Consider the following 21,676-nt stretch of genomic DNA (forward strand, 5'->3'; position numbering starts at 1 on the left):
TGACCATTGTCTGCTATGATGTTGACCATTTTTATAACACCAAGACCTGCTAGAAATTTCTGACGTTTCTCTGAATGATTCATAAGCTAAAGACTTCTGAATGAGTTATTCAGTTGATTGAGCTTGGCATGCCTCCAAAGCAAAAGAGGTTTTTTTAGTCTTAAGCATTATGTGTACCTGTCAACCCTTACACGTTCAAGCCCAAACCCCCATTTTCACTTTTTCACATATTGCGGCAAAAATGTTTTCAAATCCTTGGACTGTTTTTGAGTGCAATTTCAATACGAATTACTATATAAAATAGCTTCCTCTGCTACATTAAGACTGATGAGTTCTTTGCTACATGTCTCACTGTCTACATTTTGCTGTAGTCCGTGCCTTGTTATGGCCAAGCTGGATTCTGCTCATTTGTGCTTTGGCATCCTTGAATACCTTTCTGGCTGTCTTTAATGAGTTCCAAAGCAGCGTTAAGCTGATCTGTCTGGGAAAGGTCCTTGGCTCAGAGTCTTCCTCTAGATGTGCTAACATAAAGTTCTAGTATCATTTGGGTTACCTAAAAATGCCTACTATAAAAGTTGTGTATTGACCTGCAGCACAAACTTTAGCTTTAGTTACACCACATAAAGCTTGGATTTTTTACCCACTGCTTCCTTCCTTTTGACTCATTGAGGTACTTGTGCTGAATGATTTGCTTTTCTACCATACAGTCCGGACACTTTAGATCCAGCCTCTAGTGAACCCCAAGCTGCTTTAGTCCTTCCTTTGAGGAAGTCTTAAAATTACTTTATTCATGCCTGAATTGTGACTTAAGCCAGAGTTGTAATGGTAACTTAAATATGTATTCTTTTTATAGCGCAAACATAGCCAAAACGCAGCGGAACGATGTATAGGGTCAAAGATGACCATAGAAACAGTGAGTGATAATGCATTGTGATTCAGTGTTCTTTAAAATGTGAGTCTTCAACTCTTTCCTAAATTAAAACCATGTTTGGGTGGTCCCGATTGATTCAGGGCTCTTATTCCAAGACCTGGGTTAATAAATGGAAAAGATCTGCTGCCTTCATTAGTCTTCTTTGTGACGGTGTCCTGGCTGCGGGTGAGCACAGAGTCCCTAGAGATGGTGAGCTTGTCTGCAAGATAAGCGGTGTGCTGGTGGTGATAGCTGCTTTGTATAAATGTTATGTATTTCTTTTAACCATTTATATAGCATGCCTGGACCTATAGGTGTGAGCATGCCTGGACCTATCAATGTGATAGCACTTCAAATTGAGACATTTCAGACAGTACCGGGGTTTACATATTGATGGGGAAGTTGGGTAAACATTACATGACATTTCAGAAGTTAAATACTTCTCATATAGCCAAAGATCATTTGCAAACTTTGTAACAAAATTGTCTGAAGAGGTGAGCCTGAGCTATTTCTGGGAGGTAGTGGTTGGTGTCAGGATACAAATATGAGGTGTAAAGAGTTCTTGGCTGAGATTACTGCACTAGAGGAGTGTTTTTTTGCTCTTGATGTTAAGAATTTCGATTTTGTAGGAGAAGCGTAGTATGACTTCTGAAATCCCTTGAGCCACCAGAGATGGTAAGTGTGTACGCTAGATATTGAGGAGTATTGTCATGGGTGACATTATGACCAAGGCTATAAATTCTAAATTGGATTCTGACCCAGATGGGTAACCAGTGGATGTCACAGTGAATGGTTGTGCTATGATCATACTTGCCTGCAGCTGAACCTTCCTGGGACCCAAGCAGAGCACAGCTTTGAGAGAAGAAATCTATATTGGGTTACAAGGCGTACAAAACCCAATGCAGTTACATTTGTCTAAACAGTTATTCTAATGTTTGGTTAGGAACGTGAGGTTATGAGTAGTAGTAGTAGTAACTTGTCTGGCGATCTCTCATAGTGTTCACGTATTACAATCCCTTTTTTGCAATGGAAAACACAGAAAGCCTTAGGCAGAATGTATTAAAGAAGATACGCGTGTAATCAAAATCATTATAGGCAACATTCCATCTGGAATTACATAAGATGGACTTACACTGATAAAGAAGTGATGAAATTGTGCAAATTGGTGCGTATTCTAGCTGCGCTCCTTGTGGGACAGCAAGAAAATGTAACTTTTTTGCATAGTTGTACACTTTATCAGATATATCAGGGATATTACATGTGAAACCCGTTTGTCATAAAAGTTTAACATATGGGCATCCTATTTGAATTTTTCCAGCGACTACATGTGTTATCCAGGAACACCTTCCTGGCTAACATATTTTACCACAAACTACACTTTGGAAATTGAGTACTTAATTAAAAGCCTTCCTTCAGTATAATGATGTCTGTATAAGTGAATTTGAGTTCTCATTTGATATTATCTTGAATTCTTTTCTTATAGAAAATTTTGAAGTCGTTTTACCCAATTTTACTCCCACAATTTGGAATTGAGACCCTTGAAGTCATCCCATTAACCAAATGACAAATTCCCTCTAATTAATCGCTAGGTTGCCAACTTGACTCCTCTTGCAATTGTCGCAAGGTGTTTGTAAGTGACAGAGTTTACTGATGTCAAAATTCATACCTCAATATTTCAGTTTGAATGGCAATTTCTATTCATTATTGGTATGACTAAGAACATAAAATGTAGGTTCATGTATTCTTGGTCAATGAAAATGAAATGTTAATCTATGAAAGGACATTGTTTCATCTCCTAAACTTTCATCGTATTTTCATGTATGTTGTGAATTCATGAGTATAGACCTGTGTTTAAATATTGCAGGGAAAACAGAAGTACACTCTGCCTATCTATCGTGCTATGAAGAATGGCTCAGAAGCGGCGGGCGCACTTGCAGTAGAAACCTTTAAGACCACTTGTTCCCAGTTACATGAAAACGTGCAAAACTATGTCAAGAAGATACTAACGTCTGAATCTTGAGTAACCATGCCAAAGAGTGCCTGGCACAGTGGAAACTCCCTTCTGTTTGTGGGAAAGAGGGATTGCTCCGGTATTGGAAATACTCTGACCAGGGCTGTGTCTCATCTGCAAGCAATTGTATCTTTAAAACCAATCATTTTGTACATTGATTTCTTCTTTTTCATATGATGGAAATTGATTAACTCTTTTGTAATGATTTGTAATATATATTCTTACACTTGTTGCTTTTAATTTGTTCAGAATTGTGGTGTTTAGTATATCAATAAACTGTTGCAATTCCTATATGTGTTATTGTTTTTGTAAATAACGTGTACATTATTAAAATGTACACCAAAGGCTGGGCCTTTGGGCCATGGTATGAAGTTGATGGGAATGAATACTTAGTAGATTAAACAATGTATAACTTATGCATTTGAATTGTCTTTGGGTACAAAGGATCAAGCTCTACAATTCAATGATAGTTGCTTTAGGACTAATTGCATCTTATAACAAAATTAAGTGTGTTTGTTCTCTATGGTTTAGCCACTAAAGCATGAAAAGAAGTCTATCTGCCATAGCTGGTGGATGTTTTGGTGGACTTAAAACATCCGGGCAGGATAACGGGTCAATATGTTTGGAGACTTGACAAATAGAGACCACCTACATACAGAGGCACACCAGTTGGACAGTTCCTACTGTTTGGTGGACTTCTCGATCTATTTAAATAGTTTTGGGGACTACTGGTAAAATGCCACAAACACACTTAACCCCCTCGGACAATAATGACATTGGGAAACCACTGAAAAGCAGTAATACAAATGTATAATATCATGCTAAATATGATTTGGGTCTCCATAGTAACCATGTGCAAGAGATGGGCTGGTGACCTAAGTGAGGATATTACAGATAGTGATTGGTTGCAAGTGATGGGATTTCCTTGCCTGATCGCAAAAAATGATACATTGTGTGTTTCATTATAATGTACTACATTGCAATCATTTAGGTATTATTTTTTTTATTTTTTTATGGTTTTATGTAGCGCTAGTAGGCTTGGAGACATCAGAGCCCTTTACAGAATCAAGAACAAGGCAATAATCAGTCACTGAGCATATTACTTGCAGTAATCATAGGATCTGAAAGAGACACTTTAGTGATAGATTCCTTACCTTACAATATCCCCAGGCGTCAGACTGGATCCGGAAAGTTTTTCTTAGCAGTACCCCTGCGCATCAGTAGGAGGCGTCCTGCGGCTCCACGTCCGTCACTGGCGTCGTAAGCGCTGAGATGACGTCACGGAGAGTACTTAGGCTCCACCATGCGCGCTGACGTCAGTTCTTTCTTTTTTACGCGCCAGCAAACGCAGATCCGGATTGAGCACGTTCCTTAGTCCCTTTTTGACTACTCTTTTGAGACTTTTGTCTCCCCCCTTTTTTTCTCCTAGTGCACCCCTTTTTTCTCCTAGTGCACGTAGGGATGACCGGCTTTAAGTCTTGTGGGACGTGCCGCCGTCATTTTTCAGTGGCGGACCCCCACGATGTGTGCCTCTACTGCCTGGAGACAAATCACGTCTGCCGGGACTGTCGAGCCCTGGCCCCGAAAGCCTTGCGGGAGCGGCGTCGGAAATTGCTGGAGGTTCGGCATTCGTCACACCGCCGCTCCGGGTTCAGGGGCCGTACCCGCGAGCGGGACCGGTGTTGTTGCTCTTCGGGCTCCAAGTCTTCGCCTTCGGAATCCGGTAAGCTGCGCCATAAAAAGAAGTCGAAGAAGCGTGTTCGCTCTCCGACGTCCCGCCGTCGCTCCTCGGACGCAGACGAGGGGGACAGGGGCTCCGCCACTGCGGCTCCTCCGGAGCCTGGGAGTCTTGCGGCCTACCCGCCATACCCAGGTCTGTTGTCGACTCCCGAACAGTTGCAAGAGTTTCTTGCTGCCATGGACCGCGTTTTTAGGCCCCAGGCTCCAACCGGCGCGCCTTTGGGCCTGTTGTCCCGTGTCCAGATCCTGGCACCACAACATCCTACACCGCTGGCTCCGGCGCCAAGAGGTGCAGCGCTGCCGGCCCTGATGCCACATGGTGCAGCGCTGCCGGCCCCGGCGCCTCCCTCAGCTCCACCCCTGGCGCCGCACTGGGTGCCGTTTATTCCACCCCTGCCCCGGTTCCCGGACCATTTTGTTCCGGCCTGGGATCCGAATTGGGAAGTGGCTCCGGCCGGCGCCGTTTTCGGCGCCGTTTGTCCCTTCTCCGGCGCCGTGACCAGCTCCCTCTACGCTAGAGGCGGATGATGACTGGGATGGGACCAAGGACCCTCTTGCCCGGCAATGTGACTCCGAGCAAGATTGGGTGGACAACCTGGAAGACGTGGGTGAACTTGATGTTTCTTCTGACCCGGAGTTTGCCTCGCCTCAGCCTACTATGGAGGAGGGTGCTTCCTACACCCTGGTGCTCCATCGGGCTGTGGAGACTCTCTACCTCTACCTCCCTACAGTGGCCCTCAATACCAACCTCCTTACGGAGGTGCTCCAGCCGGCGTCTGCATCGCCTGAGCCGCTGCTCCCTTTAAATGAGGCCCTTACCAAAGTCTTCTCTGGCACTTGCTTGCGGCCGGCAACTGGGGCGCTGGTGGATAAAAACGTCGCCAGGCGTCTTAGCCCGGAGCCTGGTGATCCCGCCTTCCTGACCACTCACCCTACGCCTGAGAGCCTGGTCATTCAGGCCTCGACGTCGCAGAGTGCCTTTCCCGCGGCTCCACTGAATAAGGACTCTAAAAGGCTGGAACAATCTGGTTAGAGGTTGTTCTCCCCGACCAGCTTAGGGCTGCGGTCGGTTAACACCACCTGCTTGTTGGGCCATTACTCCCATGCTGTGTGGGATGCCGTTGCTCAGGTCCTGCCTCCGTGTTCTGAGGAGGTCCAGGCTGTCCTTTCCGAAGCGATTGCTGAAGGTAAGGATGCAGCTAAGTTTGTCATCAGGTGAGGTTTGGATACCGCTGATTCATTGGGCATGGCAATTTCCACGACTGTGGCGTTGAAGCGCCACACCTGGTTGTGTTCAACTGGATTCTTGCCCGACATCCAGGGCTCCCTCATGGACATGCCCTTTGATTGCTCTCACCTCTTTGGCGATAAGGCTGACCGTGCACTGGAGTGCTTTAAGGACTCATGGGCAAGTCTTTGGGTCTTTCTACAAAGAACCCTGCCACTCCTGGGTTTCCTTCCTTTTGTGGCCAGGGCATAGGCACCCAGGCCCGCTCCTCCAACAAGCCTGTGCAGACCCAGCCTCAGCGCGGCCGTGGCTTCCGCAGGGGCGGGTGTGGGAACCAGCACCCGGGTCAGTCCACCTCTACCCCCGCTGTTTCAACCTCCAGGCTTTCCTAATCTGAGCTTCAGGGAGCACCCCACGCCGGTGGGTGGCAGGGTCCGCCACCACCTCCACCACTGGCACGAAATTACATTGGAAAGGTGGGTGCTGCAGATAGTCTGCAAGGGTTATTCCCTTCCCTTTCAGTCCTCCCCTGCAGCCTTGCCGCCTCAGTGCCATCGCATGTCGGGGGATCATTTGGTTCTTCTCCAACAGGAAGTCATGGCCCTCTTGGCCAAGGGGGCCATTGAGTGCGTTCCTGTGTTGGCAGTAGGGAGTGGTTGTTATTCCCACTACTTTCTGGTCCCCAAGAAGGACAAGGGGGCTTGCGCCCCATCTTGGACCTCCGGGACGTCAATCGCTTCGTCCGGAAGGAGAAATTCAAAATGCTGATTCTGGCTCAGGTCCTGGCTGCCCTCGATCCTGGAAACTGGATGGTAGCGTTGGACTTGCAGGATTCTTATTTTCACATCCCTGTCCTGCCGGCCCACCGGCGTTACCTGCGGTTCACGGTGGGCCAGGAGCATTTTCAGTTTGCCGTGTTCCTCTTCGGCCTTACCAGCACCCCTCTGGTGTTCATGAAGGTGATGGTGGTAGTCGCAGCTCATCTGTCCAGGTCAGGGGTGTCAGCCCTCCCCTACCTCGACGACTGGTTGTTGAAGGCGGGCTCGCCACAGGCAGTAGTCAACCACGTACAGACTACGGCCGACCTCCTGCAGTTGCTGGGGCATCTCCACCAATGTGCCAAAGTCCCACCGCAGTCCCTCTCAGAAGCTCCCCTTCATCGGGGCGGTTCTGTATTCGACGCTGTTTCGGGTTTATCCTCCCAAGCAGTGAGTCCGGGATATTCAGGAAATTATTCCGATCTTTCGGCCTCTATCCTGGGTTTCAGTCGGGATGACCCTACGGCTCCTGTGCCTGATGGCCTCCTGCATCCTGCTGGTGACACATGCCAGATGGCATATGCAGGCTCTCCAGTGGGACCTGAAGTTCCAGTGGGTGCAGCATCAGGGCAACCTGCCCGATCATGTCCAGATCTCGGAGGGCACTGCTCAACAATTGCAGTGGTGGCTCACGAATTGCGATTGATTCAATGGCAGATTCCTCTCCCTTCCCCAGCCGGTGCATACACTAGTGACGGATGCGTCCCTCCTGGGTTGGGTCGGCCACTTGGGAGCGGCAGAGATCAGAAGCCTCGGGCCCCCGGCGGAGGCCCGGTTCCATATCAAACTTTTGGAGCTGTGGGCGATCCGGCTTGCACTGAAAGCATTCCTTCCCTCTGTCCCGGGAAGTGTAGTGCAGGTGTTCACGGACAACACCACCGCCATGTGGTATTGCAACAAACAGGGCGGGGTCCTGGACCCTATGTCACGAGGCTCTGCGCCTCTGGACATGGCTGAAACATGGTTGACTCCATCTGTCTAGGTTACACTGCCAGGATACCCATAGGGTGACAGTTTGCGCTATATAAGAATGAAATACAATACAATACAATACAATCTAGGCATTACCTTGGTGGTTCAACACCTGGCAGGTTCTCTGAACGCCAGGGCAGACGAACTCAGCCGCCGGTGCTTGATGGATCACGAATGGCGTCTGAACTCGGACGTGGCGCAAAGTCTCTTTCAGCAGTGGGGAGAGCCTTGGTTAGATATATTTGCCCCCGAAGAGAACGCGCAATCTCATCAGTTCTGCGCTTTGGAATATCCAATGTGGCACTCGCTCGGCGACGCTTTTCATCGCGAGTGGAGCTGCGGTCTGTTGTACGCATTTCTGCCTATACCACTTCTGCCCAAAGTGCTGAAGAAGATCAGGCGCGACCGGGCCCAAGTCATCATTGTGGCTCCGGAAAGGGCATGAAGATACTAGTATCCCGAGCTACTCAGCATGGCGGTCGAGCCCCAGGTCCGTCTGCCTCTTCGGGAGGATCTTCTGTTGCAGCAGCAGGGGACGGTCCTCCACCCGAACCTATCCAGCCTCCACCTCCATGCGTGGAGATTGAGCGGCGACAGTTGACACTTTTCGATCTTCCTCCTTAAGTCTGTGATGTCATTCTGGCAGCCAGGCATCCCTCCACTAAAACGGTGTACGCCTGTAGGTGGAACAAGTTTGTGACATGGTACTCAGCGAAGACTGTGGATCCCCTTTCTGCCCATCTGTCTGAAGTCCTTCTGTCCCTTCTTTCTTTGGCCCAGCAGGGCTCTGCTCTGGGCACTATCAAAGGTTATCTTTCTGCCATCTCCGCCTTTCTACGACTTCCTGATTAGCCCCCGGTTGTGAATCGTTTTCTAATAGGCATTACGCACACGTTTCCTCTGGAGCCGTTTATCATGCCTCAGTGGGACTTAAACCTTGTCTTGACGTTTCTGATGTGCGCTCCCTTTGAGCCCCTTCATAACTGTCCTTTACGTCTTCTCTCTCTTAAGACAGCTTTCCTGGTAGCGATCACCTCTGCCAGAAGAGTGAGGGAGCTTCAGGCCCTTTCTTCTAAACCTCCTTTCCTTTCTATTCATGCGGACAAGATGGTTCTGAGGACCCGTCCTTTCTTGCCAAAGGTTGTCACGCCCTTTCACATCGGGCAGACCATCACTTTGCCCACCTTCTTTCCGTCTCCCCATCCTTGAAGAGAGGATCCACCGTCTGGACCCAAAATATGTGCTTTCATTCTACCGCACACAATAATTCTGGGTGGATGACCATCTCTTTGTTGGCTACGTGGGCCCCAAAAACAGTCGGGCTGTGCACAAACGCACCATTTCTCGGTGGGCCGTTCTTTGCATCAAGGCTTGGTACTCGTTGGCTAAGAAGGAGCCTCCTATGGGGCTGCGTGCCCATTCCACCATGGCAACTGCAGCCAATACTGCCTTTGGATGCTGCGTTCCCTTGCAGGACATTTGTCAGGCAGCTACGTGGGCCTCGCTGCACACGTTTATCAAGCATTACTGCTTTGACAGTCAAGTCCGGAGAGACGGCTTCTTTGGCCGTTCTTTTCTCCATGACTTTCTGGAGTAATTTTGTTTGCAGACCCACCACCGGGGTTGGTATTGCTGGAGTATCTATTCTAAGGTAAGAAATCTATCACTAACATGTCTCTTTCAGATGCACAAGTTACTACATGTGTAACAATATATCTGTAAGAGACATTAGTTAGTGATAGATTCCTTACCGCCCCACCCATCCTCCCCGTTCTGCGAACTGATTACTAGGGTTAAGGTCATCCCTTTTTAGGGCCCTAGTTTTATGCACCAGTAGTCAGTATCTTGCATGGCTCTGCGTTTCTGGTGCTGAAAGTCGTGTACAGAACTGACGTCAGCGCGCATTGTGGCGCCTAAGTACTCTCCGTGATGTCATCTCTGCGCTTACCACGCCAGTGACGTACCCGGAGCCGCCGGACGCCACCTACTGACGCTCAGGGGTACTGCTAAGCAAAACTTTCCGGATCCTTTCTGATGCCTGAGGATATTCTAAGGTAAGGAATCTATCACTAACTAATGTCTCTTACATGTATATTGTTGCAGAAGTAGTAACTTGTGCTTCGAGTATACATAAAATGTATACAAGGGAAATATAGTTAGGCAGAGCTGGAGAAATACAGAAAAAAAAATTTGCACAGAAAAAAATAAAATTGTCCATGAGAGTGGGATTATTGAATTGAGGACATTTCGAACATTTAGAGTACATGGAGAGAAAGACATCAATGCAAACAACAAGAAAGATAACTGCCAACTGAAAAATGGAGTTTGAACTGAGCCAGAGAGCCTATTGAAACAGAGTTCAGATAGTTCCTTAGTTCCAGTATTTATTGAGGAGATAGCATTTCAAGTCTCTTTTGAAGCCCTGAAAGGAGGGGTTACATCGTAGGTCTCTCAGGAGCATTACCTGAAGAGGAGCAAGCCTGGGTAGTTTTCCTTTTTAATTTGGGAGAAATGAGAAGAAGAGCGGTGTAGCTTCTCATAAGTCTTGTTCTTCCTGCCTTTGTGAGTTTGTTGTCTAAATAGTCAGGGAAATGAGAGTAAAGTGCTTTTGTGGGTGATGCAGCCAGTCTTGTAGATGCATCTTCATTCTATGGGAAGGCAGTTTAGGGATTGGAGGGCAAGCATGATGTGCTCATCCCGTTTAATGTCTGTTATGAGCTGGACTGCCCTGTTTAGTGCCGACCTGAGTGGGGATGGTTGAGTTTTCTGGGACCCTGTGAGGATGGCATTCCCGTAGTCGAGTTTGGAGAGGACCAGAGATTGGACAACCCCTCTGAAATCATCGGATGGAATGAATGGTTTCGTTTTTTTTATGTGTTTAAGCGTGTAAGTGCTCCTTTGGCTGCGTTTTTGATGTGATCCTTCATTAGCAGATTTTAGTCCACGTTGAAGCTTAAGGATTAGCAGAGTTGGATAGAGTGAGCAAACAATTTAGGGCCTTTAGGTCGCTGATCCAGCTTTGGATTGGAAGGTGGCTACTTTTGGGGGAGAACAGAATAACTGTTTTGATGGGGTTTAATTTTTGATGGTTGGAGTTATATCACAATTGTATCCTACTCAGTTTGACGTTAAGATGTAGTATGTCACTGGATGATTTGATTTTGTAGTAGAGTTTCGTATCATCTGCACAGAGGTGGTATTTGATTCCTGCTTGCTTCAGGATGATAGTAAAGGGTTCCATGAAGAAGTTGAAAAGTGAGGGGGAGAGGATTGAGCCCTGCACGATATCAAGAGTGACAGGTGTGGGTTTTAAGAGGCAGGACTTGATTTTGTTTTGCTGTGATCGGTATTGTAGTTAAGATGAGAACCATTTTTAAACTATGCCATTGAAACCGGAGCGGATCTTCAGTGACTCCAGGAAGGATGTGTGATAGGATAAGTAGGCCAGCATCTCATCCTCTACTGATCGATGGATGTCATCTCTAATATTGAGCATGGCTGTCTCTGTCCTGCAGCATTTCCTGAAACGAGATTGGAAGGAGTCAAGTAGGTTGTATTCACCAATGTGCCTGTTAAGTTATTGTTCTTTTCCTCATGGTTATGGCTAGGAACTGGAGTTTAGAGATAGGTCTGAAGTTGTTGAGATCGTTGGAGTCTGCCTTGGGGTTTTTGAGAATCGGTATGATTTGACCTTGTTTGAGGGAATCCGGGACACATCCAGAGGCGAGGGAAGTATTGAGGATTTTTGTCCAACACGGGGCGATGATGTGGTTTAGGTTATGGACTATTTTTGCAGGGAGAACATCTCTGGTTTCTGAAGTGGGACTAATTTTGCAATAATATTAAAGACTTGGTTTTTAATTGGGTATTAAAAAGGTTGTCGTATGTTTCATTTGGGGTTAATTGATTATTGATACGTTCGGGGGGTCGAACTGCTGTGGAGGGAGGAGAGTCGGTGAGGGTAGTTCGCAGAGTAGGTAGTGTTGTGACTTGAGGGAAGGATTGCTCAATTTTAGCGATTTTGGCCGTGAAGAAGCTGGCAATTTCACATCGTTCTTTTGAGGCTATTATTTTGTGTGGGGAGGAAGACGTGGCTTTTCCTTTGACATTATTAAAGAGCTCCCTGGGCCTATTCTTTGCATGGTCAAGTTGGATGCGGAAGAAAGAGGCTTTTTCTCTGAAAATTTGCTGTTTGTATGCTAACCTAGCATTTATGTGAAGAGTTAGATATAATGACGAGGGGGTTTGTCTCCATGTCCTTTCTGCTAGTTCGAATTGTCTTCTTTCGTTGTTGAGATCGGATTTAAACCATGATTTTGATTGGACTGATCTTAGTTGTTTTAATTTGAGCGGTGCAACTTGGTTGAGTACTTCCATTATCGCTGTGTTGAAGTGGGCAGTGAGCTCATTTGCATTTTGAGTGTGCGGTAGATGTTGAAGTTGTTCACGAATCTTAGATTCAAGATCTGTAGAAGGGACTTGTTTGAGGTTTCTGCTCCACAGCTTAAGCTTGTTACTTCCATGTGAGGTTTGGCCATTGTCCCGATGTTGAATAGAATGAGCTGATGGTCAGAGCAGTCAATGGGTACCATGGCACTAAGGGAGATCTGCTCATCACCCAGTTGCGTTCATAAAATATTACTGCCTATGCCAGATGCATACCCCAGTTGTCAAGAAGACTAAGATAAATTGAAGCTTTTTTCTGGTTCTGTCTCTTCTTGGGGGGGATCCTTATTTATACAACACACTTAACGAGAAAGAGAGTGGTTTAAATGAACAAATCCAAAAAGATTAAACTGACATGTAGAATGGTATTCCTTACTCTTCTATTTGCCAAATAGCAATGCACTGGAAATCAAATCCTGCAATGCAGATATCAACTTGGAGGGTGGAGCTAACAAGTGGGCAGGAGTTAAAGACCTTGTTATTGGAGGGCAGAGTCGATGTAGAGGGGCTTGGCAGCTGGTAACGGATTGGAATGAAATGCCCCTTAAATAAGACAATAACATTCCCCCTTGATGAGATGCATACGATTGATAAGTTCTTGGAAGATATGAAATGGTGAGCAAGGAGAGGGACGATTGATGTGATTTCCTGGTGATCCATATTGTAGATGTTACAGCTTTCCAGATAGGATGGAGATAACACAGCTTTGTGCATAAAATCGCTAATAATTTTTTTTTTTATTGGAAACAAGTCTAGTCTTTACTAAGAGATCAATGTTGTAGGTTTGCATTTATGCCCATGATTGTGAAATGCCTCCTCCACTCCCTTGCTTTTTCTTGAAATCCCCTCAAGCTGCTCTGGTCTATAATACGAAGTAACTGAATAGTTGTATGAATAGTGCGACTTACAAAGATACTTCCAAATCTTTTGGTTGCTCTGGTTTTTGCCACTGTTTGATGGATATTCGTACCATATTTGAGAACCTATAACTTGGGTATCTCTCCATATATTTCTAAAAATGATGTGATTTTTTTTTTTATGGCCCCTCAAAAAAACGAAATCTCATTTTCTGATGTATACTTCTAATAGCAGATTCCTCACCTTTAGAATACCCCCAGGTGTCAGATTGTCTCTGGAAAATTATTTAGCGGAACTACCCACAGTGGTGGTAGATCAGAGGCACATATACACAGCACCCTGCATAGTGAAATCAGTTGTTTTCTTCCTGCACCCTTTGACGCTCCTAGCTAACAAAGTCTCTTCTGAAAACAACAGGATTTCAAACATGCTGAGACTGAAGGAATTGGATATGTCTCTGACCCGCACAAGGTGTCTGTGGTGCTTTCCGCTTTAAGACTCCATGTGCTTGGGATTGGGCTTCAGGCACACACCTTCATGCATCCCAAGGCGATTCAGAAACGGAAGGTAAAACTCTGTTGCTTATCACAGGAAGTGGTCACATTTGAAGCATAGATCCAGCTCAAAGCTGCAGACCCAGTCATGGTCTCTATGTTGAGGCCGCTACCACGAAAAATGCGCCTCCAGGTCAAAGTCTTCCAGTAAGTCCAAGTTGAAGTCTAAATACAAGTGCACGAAAGCAAAGAAGGACTCAATCCCTTCCGACCACTTACAATCTAGAAGGCACAAGGGCATTGGGCTACTGATTGCACCCATTCATTGTCTCCTGAATCTAGGCTAATCCTGCAATTGGTCTTGACGCATCCCAAATTCCTTGTGCTGTCGTCACCATGTAGATAATAGCGGCCTTAAAAGAGGCTATGCTGCAGATATTTTGTGTGCTTTTGGCTTCTACTGGTGCGCCTTTGGACACTACAAAGCTGCAGGGGTCTCCAATCTGACCTCTTGCAGACCCGCGATGGACTTAGTCTGCCCTGCCACCAGAACCTACACATGATTAACACAATTTTTGCTCCGATTCAGGCCCAGCCCTAGAAGCTCCTATCTATACATGGACTATGAAATAGAAATTATACTGATCATTTTTATATGCAGACTCCAAAATGGCTGTGGGCTAGACGTGCAGCCTGAAACTGAGGTAGAATGGACACCTGGGTCACCAGTGGAAGTAAACGCTTTATTTGCAGTGGTAGTTCAGAGGGCAGCTGAAGCTTTTGAATTACAGTTGCCTACTGTAGAGATGAAGCAAAATGTTTTGACTGAGTTTTTTCTATCAAGGCTGCTTCATCGGAGCCCTTATTGATACTTAGCGTATGTCTTACTGAGGCTACATGGTCTAACCCATACCGTGCCAGCCACTTAGTCGGCCTGTGGCTAGGCGACATAGTCTGTGAACAGGACTTCTTAACTAAGCACCCTACACCAGAGAGGCTGATTGTGCATGCTTCAGTAAGCAAGGTTAATCCAGACTCATTTCGGGCCAACCCACCCCCCGAATAGGAAGTTACAGAGAATTTCTTTTTGGAAAGAGAATGTTTTCTTCAGCAGTCTAGCAGTCCTAGTTTCCCTTCTAAACAAGAACACCCACACACTTTGGGTCATGGCCTGCTACACCTTGTCTGCCATTCCAGAGAACTTCAAGGCCTCATTAACTGAAACATTACAGGATGATGAGAAACCAGGCAAGCATGTTAAAAGCAGGTCTGGGCACTACTGATTGTATCTATAGGGCTGCCCGGACCTGATCTGTACTCTGTGTTCAGGCCAAGGTTTTCTGGTGATGTACGCCAATAATGGACATGCCCTTTGATGGCTTCAGACTATTTGAAGAAAAGACGTTTTCATCACTAGAACAATTCAAGTACTTCTTTGGGGCTAATAGCACTAGTTAATCAATTTCCCCATTAATATAGAACTGTCAGGGGCAATTCCAGGGGGGCAAGCTTACAGACTACATTAGCTATCCAAGCCTGTACCACAAAAGCCAACCCAGTCCTTTCAAAGCTTCAGATGTGGCACCAGCATAATCTATTCAAACCTTTCTTGCCGTTTTTCCTCCATTGCTGCTGGCGCTAACAAGCTGCCTTAGTTTGCTCTGTAAAGCTTATGACTAACCGCGAGTAGTAAGACTACAACATTTCCTCTCCACCTTGAGATCCAACAGGAAGGCTCTAAAAACATGGCTGTTCACAGACTAGCCCTCACAACACACTATTCCTATGATCCTCAAGTTCTTCACTTCAGCGCCAGGACACCTCCGGGTAGCAGCTGCACTCTACAAATGTAATTAACCGTAACATGTCAGAGAGATGAGCTTTACAAATTGTTCAAACGGTCTACTCCCTGCCATTTATTTATTCCCCACTCAGTTTTCCTTCCACCCTGGAGCAGCGTTTGGGCAATCCCTTTGCAACCCTGATGGAAGACGTTAAACTTCTGTTCATGTGAAATACCATTGAGTGGATTCCAGGCCTAGAGACGATAGAAGTATACTACTCTTGTTACTTCCTTGTTCTGTAGGAGGCGGATGCCTCAGGCCTATTTTGGACCTTCCCCCGCTGAATGATTTTTTTTGGGAAGGAACAGTTCAAAATGTTCACTCTTCCCCCACCTCTGAACCTAGGAGACATAAGTAGTCTTTGGACTTGGAGGACTTTATGTCCAAATTCCCGGACTGCCGCCCCATAGGCGTTACCTGTGTTTCCAGGTGTGGCAGAAACACCTTCAATTGACTGATCCCCTCTGGCGTTACCTAAGTCTCTTGGTTTTGTAGAAAGTGATGTTGCTCTCTTCCCATCTTCGAATGTCGGTTGCACGTATTCCTGTCTCTCAACTATTGGCTGCTAAAGGTGTGCTCGCCACAATCAGTTTAAGACCACCTCTGGATGACGAATTCACTCTGCCAGAAAGTTACTTACCTTCAGTAAATTCTTCCTAGTGGAAACTCTAATTAACTGGTGATTCCCCGCTTTACTCCCTCCTCTACTTTCTGAGTGGCCTCTTTTTACATCAAAAAAGGTTGTTATTAAGAGATTCAGCATACTCTCTCAGACAGTTTGTTCTACTCTCTGCATCTGAGGGCATTGAAAGGGCTCAGCAGATGTCAGATCATAGGATGGCGCCTATATGCTGCTCCTTTGTTTCTGTCCAGACTGTACAGAGTTGCCATTGTGCTACACTTCACCACCTACTGGCATACAGGAGCACTGCTGTAGAATTCTGCAGATCCACTCAGTTGCTGTGGATATGCTCAAGGTGAGGAATCTGTGATTAGATCAGTGTAGCTATCAGAAAGAGCGTTAACTTTGAGAATAGAGATCTGAAAGAGACACGTTAGTGATAGATACCTTACCTTAGAATATCCCCAGCCAGAGAGAAGAATAACTATCTGGTGTGTGGGGCTAGAACTCTGTGCCAATGGCCCAAACCATTCTTTTTTTTACACCTGGCCATGATGTCCAATAGGCTTTCTGTACCCTGCGTAGACGGGTAGGAAATGAACCCTCCAATCGTCTAAGGTGCAGAAATATTGTTTGTTGCCCAGGACTGTGGGCTACAGCCCTGTACTTACTTTTTTTCCGGTGGACCTGATGAGCTCTCTGCCCTTCCCCCCCTGCCTCCATATTTGCCTCAGATGGGTGTTGGGAGGGGATCTGCCCTCCCAGAGGACTGAAAGCCCACTCGACTGCCAGTGGTTAAAAAGCAAGAAAAGAAATGGAGTGGGGCTCTGGGCACCATAAAGTATTTGTGTTCCCAGCGGCCGACTGAATGGGGAGGCTCTGCCAGCCCATGTGTAAAATCGATATCTAAAGAAATCTCAATTCCCTCTTACTCGTCTTGGGGATTGGCTGCACATTTCACGCTCTGGGTCATCCAGCAGCTAGGGAACCCTACTAAACCTGCATTCCTGAAACCTGGAGACCAATGGGAATCCTGGGTGGTGTGGCTTCCATAGATCTCAGTACATCTTCCTCAAACCTCAAAGTGTGGGTTACAAAATTATTTTTCCCGTGTTTAAGTGACCAAATACGCCGTTCTTACCAGAATGCATTCACATTCTTTTTTAGATTGAAATGCTACGTTCCATGTCTGGGTGAACCTAACATACGTCACAGGAATGGAATTTTGTTTGAACTGTGTGAAGACCTCAATGACACCACATTTACTTCACATGTTCAAACTTTTGACCGGTTCCTGTTACGCAAGTGGAGTACTGTTTTGTACAGGTGAAGTGCGAGAACAGTGGATGGCTGGACTTTGTGCTTCCAATCTGTGATTTTAGCCTAAGTTTGGCATTGTCAGAGCTGCCTAGCAATAGACCCACCCACAAAAATATGGCCAGAAGTGTTGAGGAACTATGTGGATCCCTGCAGAATTTTAGATTTTCCTTAAGAAATGTGAGGAACATCTGTTATTGTACGAAGAGATTATCATTTTCAGAGCATTTTGTGTTAGAAAACATATTTAATTCAGACAAGCCACACTTCCATGTATGGTTGTGGCTGTGTAGTTTTTTGTTATGTTTCGGTTTAGTGGGTTTCCATTGTTACCAGCTGTAGTGTCGTGTGTTAGCAATGATGGAACCCTTTTAGCTCTTGATAGACTCCCTAGGAATGGCTGGTATGTTTTAGTGCATAATAAAGTGAATGCAACTTTAGAATGTTGAGTTTGCAGATACACGCAGATGAATAAAGATGTGTAATACCAAGCTCTGTGTGTGGTGTAGTCATTGATGGGAATGCTGAGCTGGGAAGGACGATACAACTGGCAACGACATATGGTATAAGTAACTCTAAGATCGACAGTGCTCTCTCAGAGAGTTTTCTGTGGTCCAAGGAAATTGCTTGTGCGTGCCACATGTGCCTTTTTTGAAGTACGGAATCGATACTCGGCATATAGGGAGTTAACGAGTAACTCCAGCCGGTGTGAAGCATTTGAAGATAAAGCTTGGCTGAGAAATCTATACATCGTTGGCCAAGAACCTACTGGTTATGCTCACAGAGCTGTCCATACCTGAAGCGGCATACCACCAAAGCTGCAGAGTGGGACTCAGAACAACTGCATAGGTCATCAAAGATTGAAAGCCAAGAGCTGTGTTCAAAATAGTGAAAGGTAGTTTTTCCAATGGAGACCAAGAAGAAAGTCAAGTTTCCAGTTACTATTAAAGAAGGCCACCCAGAGGCCAGCACGTCACAAGGCCTCAGAGACAGTTTGCATGAACAAATTCACACTAATCAAGAAATCTTGTCAGAAGGAACGCTACTTCCCACCTCATTAAGTTCTACACTAGTCTACAATGCTGCCGCCTTCCTGAAACCACCTCCATTGGACACTGCCACAAAGCTAAATATTGGTGACAGATAGACCGTTTGGCTAGAGACATTTGATGATTCCATTGATGTACTTGAAGAAAATTATAACAAAAAGATTATTAAGTACCTCAGCAATCTTGCTGGTGAAGGCATGAAAGAAGTCATAAAGAAAATGTAGTGAACTAACAGAATAACATACCGTCAGATCTAAGAAACCTTGAATCCCAAGTTCAATCCAATCCAGATCTAGATTATGAAAGGTACATTTTCAGTCAAGAATGATAGAAAGTTGCTGAAACCATTGATGAGTTTGTTGAGAGACTCATCAAACACTGTAAAGTTCAATTAATGTAATGATTAAGAAGCTTTACATCTGAGTTATTGATGGATGCTTGTTAGATTCATTTAGAAACGTGTAGTCTGCAGCAAGTGTTGATGGCTGCCAGAGCTGAAGAGCGTTCATATTAACAAGCTGCCGACATGGAGGCTGTAGGTGTCCCAGAGTGAATCAGTCATGAGTGTGAAAAGTAAGCTGTAACAAAGGACTAATGGACACAAAGTGATGTCTACCCGTAAAAAGAAGTTGCGCTTCAGGTGTGGATTTTTGTTGTCCTGCTCTTGGGCAGATATGTAAAGGCTGTGGGAAGGAGAACCATTTTGTAACGGTTTGCAAAGTGAAGGAAAAACAAGTGTGTCACCACTCAAAGACAAAATGGCTGCATGAACATTCCAGAAGCAACTTTTGATGCAAGCCCACAAGGCCAAGTGACAACATTAGTTGAGGCAAAGCTACACTAAACGAAGTCGATCATCATCTAAGTCATCGTCTAACAGTTCTTCAGTTTCAAGTGAAAGTGAAGAAGATGGTTGTCCTTTGTCGATGTTGGCCTCAGAAAAGTGAACACATGTTGGACTTGGCCGCATGTGAAGAAAAATGTCAGTCAAAGAAAAGTCGACATGCCAAAGCACCAAAGACAATGCAAATGGTTGTTCAATAACTTTCATTATCGACAGTGGTGCATCGATAAACATTCTGCATGAGGAGAAATACAATTAATTGTCCCGATTACCACAGTTTACGCCATTGAAAACAAAAGTATATGCATGGGCTGCATCAATGCTATTTAAAAGTCAAGGTTCATTTGTAGCAACAATGAAACACAAGAAAATAAAGGTGTATGCACCTATCCATGTGCTCCAAGGTATAGCAGTAAGTGCCTGCCTACTCCGTTTCAACAAAGCTGCTGATAAGGGACTGATTTCCTTGAAATATAGCGTGTTAAAGCTTAAGACTATGAAAGTAAAGTTTCATATTAATGAGAATAGCCGTCCTGTTGCTCAGACATAGACAATTTGAAAAAGACCTTGAATCGTTACTCAAGCATGATTTCATTGAGCGTTCTATTGGTCCAACGCCATAGTTTCTCCCATAGTGGTCTTACCCAAAATGGATAGGGGAGGAGCTGTAAGCATATGTGTTGGCAAGCGTCAGGCAAACAAGGCAATTGAGCGAGCATGACATCCAGGTCCGCACATTGTTGATATAACACATGCAAATGATGCAAAGGTCTTCTCTCGCCCTGATTTGAATAAAGGATATCACCAGTTGGAAACCTAAGAAAATTGCAGGTACATTACAAGTTTTTCTACCATATTGGTCTGTTTAGATACAAAAGACTACATTTTTGTTTGTCATCAGCTGCAGATTTTTTTAAGACGTCATTCGACGTATCATACAGGCTGTCATGATTGCATTCAATTATAGTGATGACATTGGGTTTTGGAGCAACGTAAAAAGAGAATGATAAAGCTCTCATACAAGTGTGTTGTTTAGTTGCTGATACAGGTCTGACTGAATGTGGACAAGTGTTAGTTCCATAAGACAAAGCTGAAATTCTTTGTCCATATCTTTTCTTTTGTGTTCAAAATAGTATATTAAATGTTATAATAAACTGAGACAATACAAAAAAAGAGCACTATAAAAAGTACCCAAGGAGGCTACATAGATATGAAGAACAATAATTATATATAAAACAGGTACAAGGTAATATATAATTAATAGTATTTCACAGCCCACGATGTGATGGCCGTACCACAAGCCCCCAGCGTTAGTCATGCCCACAGCACAACGCAGACACGCCCACAAGTGACTACTTTGCTTGCACGGTTCTTTTACCTTTTAAATGTATAGGGGAGTTGGCCTAACGGCTAAGGCGCTCGACCTGGGGATCTGGGTTCGAGTCTTGGTAATGACGCCAAACATCCTGTGATTCTGGGCAAATCACTTCATCTCACCGTGCCTAACAGAAATGAATGTGTTTCCTCATGTAACGTAACTGGTGCTATGTAAAGCGTTCTGATACCTGATTCAGTTCGGGTCACGTTCGCGCTATATAAAACTCTGCAAAAAGGGAAAGGAGAGAAACGAGTATATATATATATATATATATATATATATATATATATATATATATATATATTGCCTACTGGCAGTCGCCAGTAGGTATATATAGTTAGGATTTTTTCTCTATGGGATTTTTGAAAATTCTATGTCTAATAACTTTGGCGTTTGTGGACGGAATTGGCTGAAATTTTCAGGAAAATGGAACATTTTGTTTCTGAGCAGCCCCTGAAAATTTGGGGGGGTTTCGTCAAGGGGGGGCCGAGAAAAAAGGGGGGTCCCAAAACGTGTTTTTAACATTGAGTTTTCCATAGGGCGGTTGGCCTCACTTTTAGCCCGAACGGCTGAATGGATTTGCACGAAACTTGGCAAAATTGTAGGGACTGGTAGCCCGATGTGCCTTTTGTAGGTCTCAATATATGTGCTCCAGTGGATTTTGAGAAATTAACGTTTAAAAAAAGATATATATCTGTAACAGCGGACCGGGCAGCGCCCCGGTTCGCGGACCTTAAGCGTACCGGAACTTCGCGTAGCGAAGCTGATTGGTTCTCCGGTGTCTGTCAACATTCTAAACAGTCCGGAGCGGCCGCCATCTTGTCTCTCGGTAGGATTGAGAGACAAAAGGAGGCCAAAACAAAGGGGGAAATAACCATAAGGGGGCATAGTAGATCCTCCCTGACCCCCTAGGTTTAATGTGGAGGTTTTAAAAGGGCCCCGCGGGGCAAAAAAAAAAAAAAAAAAAATTTGTTTTTTTTGCGTGGGTAGCGCCCGGTCCGCCAACCGGGAAGCGTTCTGGGCAGCGTACTGCAATGAAAAATGAATGATAGACTTTTTCAAATACTGTATGTTAATTGATTGTTGGTTCTGTTGATTATTTTTTTATTTTTTTATTTTTTAAGCAATTATTTATTATTGTGATT

General features: G+C 45.1%; 1 protein-coding gene across 2 annotated transcripts in view; it reads left to right on the forward strand.

Moving 5' to 3' along the window:
* RNPEP (arginyl aminopeptidase) overlaps positions 1-3,212 on the forward strand; it is a 239,082-nt gene extending 235,870 nt beyond the window's left edge. For both annotated transcript variants that reach the window (XM_078644158.1, XM_078644159.1), the window contains exon 11: positions 2,775-3,212. In XM_078644158.1, the coding sequence (XP_078500284.1) occupies positions 2,775-2,930 (156 nt within the window). In that variant the 3' untranslated portion in view covers positions 2,931-3,212. The remainder of the gene's footprint in view (positions 1-2,774) is intronic.
* Positions 3,213-21,676: the final 18,464 nt, after the last annotated feature.

This window comes from Lissotriton helveticus, chromosome 5_1, assembly GCF_964261635.1.
Source record: "Lissotriton helveticus chromosome 5_1, aLisHel1.1, whole genome shotgun sequence".
NCBI classification, from domain to species: Eukaryota; Metazoa; Chordata; class Amphibia; order Caudata; family Salamandridae; genus Lissotriton; species Lissotriton helveticus.